This window comes from Pteropus vampyrus, unplaced genomic scaffold (assembly GCF_000151845.1).
Source record: "Pteropus vampyrus isolate Shadow unplaced genomic scaffold, Pvam_2.0 Scaffold30, whole genome shotgun sequence".
Taxonomy (NCBI): Eukaryota; Metazoa; Chordata; class Mammalia; order Chiroptera; family Pteropodidae; genus Pteropus; species Pteropus vampyrus.
Window position 1 is genome coordinate 11,783,082 of NW_011888811.1, and position 5,097 is coordinate 11,788,178.

The following is a 5,097-nucleotide window of genomic DNA, read 5'->3' on the forward strand; positions in this document are numbered from 1 at the left end:
AGGGTGCAGATGGTGAGTGGAAATGTCCACGCCAACCCCTGCAATAGCCCAAGAATCTGCCATTGGCGAGGGTCTTGAAGAAATGGCAATAAAATCAGTTGGTTAGAAATCGCTTCATCTTCTGAAGCTTGTGGTCTGAGCAACATCCCATTTAGTTTGCAAAGTAAATGCTGACAACTTCAGCTTAAAGGGAAGGTGAAGCTAAGAGGTGGAGCCCAAGAAGGGCTGTTGGCTACTCTAGTCGGGCCAGATGAGGACAAGGACTCCGCTATCTGTAACGTTCCATGATAAAACACTTCTGGCTTGTGCCCAGGGCAGATTCCGCAAGGAACACAAATGCAGCAAGCAGACAAAGAGGAGCAGAAGCATCTCGGGGAGGGAAGCTTCAGGAAGGCAGGACAGGGGAGTGATTCAAAGTTTAGGCTCTGGAGCTGGGCAGAGTGGAGTCTGCAGCCCGGCCCTGCCACTCCCCAGCCAGGTCATATTAGGCATGCCTACACCCTGTCTGTGTCTTGGTTTTTGCCCTTCGTATTAATTGGGATAAGAAAGTTCAGTGTGATGATTAAGGAGGCAAGGCAAGGTGCATGGTACATAGTTAGCACTGGACATTATTATTCTGAATAATTTCTCCACTGATTACTCTTTTCTTGCTAGTGAGCCCAATGATCTAACAATTCTGGTATAACTGTCTGGCAAATCAGCTCTTTTCAAATGTTTCCTTTCTTATTTTAAACAGTACCCCCCGCCTCCACCCCCACCACCAAGCCTTCATTTTAAATCACTAGCATACAGAAAAATGCATGTCATATCTTTAGATTTCCCTGAACTTTAGTTATCATTTCAGCTCTATTCAGAGCCTTACTGTAATGTTTTTGTCATAATGTAATTTAAAAAAAATCAATAGTGGTCGGTGCCTTTAACTGAGATAAAAATGAATAAAATACCAATCCTTTACATTTTTACACTGCTTTCCAGTGTAAAGCTACTTCATATAAACACTCTGAGGTTATCAAAACAAGAAGCATGAGCCCCACTGATGGCTGGGGAAACTGAGGCTCGAGTGTGGAATTCATCTAATGGTCACATGGCTGATAAGCGGTGTCAAAGCTGCTCTCTTGACTCCTAGTCTGGGCTCTCTGGAAATGACTCTCCACATAATTTCTGTACTGTGCCACTCCGACCCTGCCCAGCTGCCCAGTGTTAATGGGAATTGCTCCAAAGACTAAGAAGCCAAAGAAAACTTTAGCTGAAACCTACTAAATTCAGTCAGCTTCATGGCTATAGTGTTGGGTAGGGATCAACTCTGCCCTTCAGACCCGGGTTCAAACCCTAAGCCTTCCTCGTTCTCCCTGTGTGACTGTGGGCAGATTATTCCCCCTCTCTGAGTTACAAGTTCCTTCTCACCAAATAAGCCATAAAGACTGATTTGGTGATTCACCAAGAAAATGTGCCAAGTGTGGGCCTTGTTCACTACATGGATTCAAGAAACGTTGGCTCTTATTATTACTGCTTCTCATTTTAGTGGTAAAATAGCTCATAAAGGGAGACATCTTCTGTTGCCCAGTAAAGGCGGCTGGGCAAATTCCTCACGGCAATGGATCTGGTGATGTGAGCGGAGAAAAGAAGGGGTCAGCTCACAGGTGAGGGGAAAGGGATGGTCCAGACACCTCGTTAAACACACACACACACATTCATGCACACACACACATGCACATTCTCTCCACGGGACCCTCCTATGGGACGATCCATTCTCCGTACCTACACGTTGCGCATCCCTCCTGATGGCTTCTTTGTCGTGCCAGTCCTTCAGCTTTTGTCCATCTCCCAAGAAAAATACTTTCTTTTGCTGACTGTGTGATCCCTTAAAAAAAAAAGACAAATACTGTGAAAAAGAAAAAAACTTATATTAAACACGAGTTTAACAACAGAGACCTAGAAATTACACTGCCTAAGGGAGCTTTTGGTTGAATGTCTGTCATCATTTGTTCTTGCAATGTCTGACAGACATTGATTAAATGTCCGTCGTCATTTATTCGTTTATTAATTCCCTCAGAATACTTCTGTTAGTGCCTGCCATGTACCAGCCCGGTGTGCAAAGCTCAGACGATGGCACACAGTCCACCCTCTTGGAACGCAAAAACCAGGAGGAAAAAATGGACAGGCATTCTTTTCACCCATGAGAAAAACTAGTAAGTGCAGTGCTGTCCAACAGAAATCTAATAATGGGAGCCACAAATGGGAGCCACATATGTAACTTTAAATTTTCTGGTATTCACATTGGGAATAAAAAGAAATAGGTGAAGTTAGTTTTGATAATATATTTTATTTAACCCAATATACTCTATGTAAAATATTATTATTTCACCACGTAATGTAAAAAATCCTTTAGATATTTGATTTTATTTTTTGTACTAAGTCTTCGAAATCCCGTGTGTACTTTATACTTGTGTTGATCTCAATTCAGACCTTTTCAAGTGGTCATGTGGCTGATGGCTACATACTGGGCGGGGCAGGGTAAAGCGCACCCCAAATGCCTGCATGTTTGTGAAACTGTCGAGTTTCACAAACATGCAGGCATTTGGGGTGCGCTTCGGATAAGCAGACATGAGTGGTGGGCAGGGTAGATGGCCTGGGCAGGGGTGTGGCAGAGTGGAGGAGCTAAGCTTGTCTCAAGAACACTGAGCACAGGAGTGGAAATCATCTCTACAGTCCCAAAGAGGGCAAATATTTGGTAATTTTGTGTGGAATGTATGAACAAGCAATTAGATGGCTGAAAGAAAACAGGACTATGCAGTAGTCCCAAGGGGCTCTGCTCTGAAGGCGTTTATTATGTGTCTGGGGAGATGACCCCACTGTGGTAGACCCATTAGAAATGGTTTCCCTAATTAAGAGGATGCATTCCAGTGTCTTGGGTCATCCGAAAGTGCCACATGCTTTCCCATGCCATAGTCAAGTCTAAAGACTTGGCTCCGGGGCTCAGTTAGAATATTCCCAAGGTAACATGGCACTATACGATCTTCCGTGTTCCCGTAGATGAGAATGGCTTCCCACATAACCTTGCCCATTAAAAACCCCGCAGACTTGTTCTTGCTGTTGTGGTTTGCAGAATCCCATAGTCCTATTTCCTATGTAATTAACTACAAAGGCCCCGAGTGTGTGGTGTGCTGGAACATTAGCACTAACAAGAAGCCACCAGAATAAAACCATCCACATGCCTATTTATTAAGTCTCTGGCCGATTCTTGAGTTAGCAGGTTTTCCACAACAGCTCAATATCCTTACAACAGCTCTAATGATAATAAGGACCCTTTGTGCTCCCTCTCCTACAGACCTCTCTGAGTTGCAAGAAGAAAATTCTGAAAGTGGGCATGCCAGATGTCTTGGTCACAGAGGGAAAGAAAACTGAAAAGAAAGGCTATGTGTCCACAAACATTTTTGGGGGTTCTTAGAGATCACAGAAGCTAGGCCAGAAGTTCCTTTGGCGGACTTCAACTGTGTTGAGCTACATTTCTACAGGAGACACTGCAGGGCTGCCTGCGGAAGGGTGAGGCTCAGAGTAGGAGCATGATCCCCGTTCAATCAGACCAGCAATGACTCTGTCTGTTTTCTGTACTGGCGTTCCATATGGGACTTGATTATAAAAAGGTCCTCTGCCAAAGACAAATTGACAACCAAATCTCCAAATGAGAGAAGAAAAAAACTTGGAAATAGAGCAAGGGCTATTCCCTGTATTTCACAGACAGGGAAACTGAGCCTTGGGGTGGGTCAGGCACCTGCCCCAGGAAAATACTTTACGTCTAGATGTCAGGGCTGATTGATCATGAGCTGTTTAGTCATCTTTTCTCCAGCCCTCTCTCCCAAGTCTTTTCCCTTTTTCTGCTACCCAAGGATTGGGAGCTTTGGTTGGTTACCTTAGGACATTGGTGAATCAAAGAGCCTCTGCCAACGGAGGCTGCCTTAATGGAAGGCACCGATCTATAGTGGTTCTCAGGGTGTGATCCCTGAAACAGCAAAACCCCCACCACCTGGGGAACCTGTTAGAAATGCTAGACCTCCCACAGCAGAAAGTGGGGGGTGGGGCCCGGTGACTGTGTTTTAACAAGTCATCCAATAGATTCTGAGGCACACTCAAGTTTGAGAACTACTGGTCTAGGATGAAGGAGGCCATAACCCTGCCTGCTCTGTGTGGGTCAGACCAAACCTGGGCAATTCTATCCAAAGTGAGCAGATATTTATCATCACAGGTCACAAAAACCTTAGGCCTGGTCACTGGTAAACACAACCTGGTGGCTTTTGTTTTGTTTTGTTCTCTCCCCACCCCCACCACCCAATTGCCAGATTGAAAAAAATAAGGAGAGTTTCTAGTGTTTTATCTAGATTTTTGGCTTCTCTGGAAAACTCAAAAGGCATGTCAGTGCTCAGACTGAGCTCCCTCAGCCCGTAGGCTTGGCTGAGCAATAACAGTTGCCCTGCTCAGACTGAGCATGTTGTAGCAGTTTGCCACAGTCCCAACCATTCCCTATGGCATGTCACCTGACTTTTACCTCTCATTCGTGACTTGGCTGACTCCAGTGAGTTTACAATGTGCTGCAATACACAGGATGAGGAAGCTGGAAGAGATTAGATTATCTCCACAAAGCTGATCAGTTCTTCCGGGATGACGAAGGTCAGATGCTATGCTGTATGAGGACTAGGAGAAGAGAAGCCCTGAGGGACACAGAGAAGCAGTTATCTTGCTCTGTGAGGTCCTAAGGCTAGAGTGAGGGCTAATGGCAGAAGTTACTGAATGACTGAGGGGCTAGCTTAAGATAGAGAAGAAGTTCCAAGAGTTAGACTGGTGCTAGGACGAAGCAGGACCACTTGGAAGATGTTAGAGGAGGCCAGGAATAGGATGCTCAACTGTTTATCAAGATGTGAAGGACAAGCATCAAGGGTTGGGTTGGGGCTGGTGCTTCTCAAATCATATGGTCAGTGGAATAACATGAGGATCTTGTTAAATGCAGATTCTGCATTTCTAATAAGCTCTCAGGTGATACTAATGCCGCTGGTCCACAAATCACACTTTGAATAGCAAAGGTTAGGTGAACTTTAAAGGACG

The 5,097-nt window shown here is 44.9% G+C and overlaps 1 protein-coding gene across 1 annotated transcript in view; it reads right to left on the reverse strand.

The window, feature by feature from the left end:
• The window catches only part of GALNT10 (polypeptide N-acetylgalactosaminyltransferase 10), a 191,549-nt gene that overhangs the window by 94,255 nt on the left and 92,197 nt on the right, over nt 1–5,097 (reverse strand). Inside the window, exon 2 of the mRNA XM_011356764.1 lies at nt 1,759–1,861. Coding sequence (XP_011355066.1) covers nt 1,759–1,861 — 103 coding nt within the window. The remainder of the gene's footprint in view (nt 1–1,758; nt 1,862–5,097) is intronic.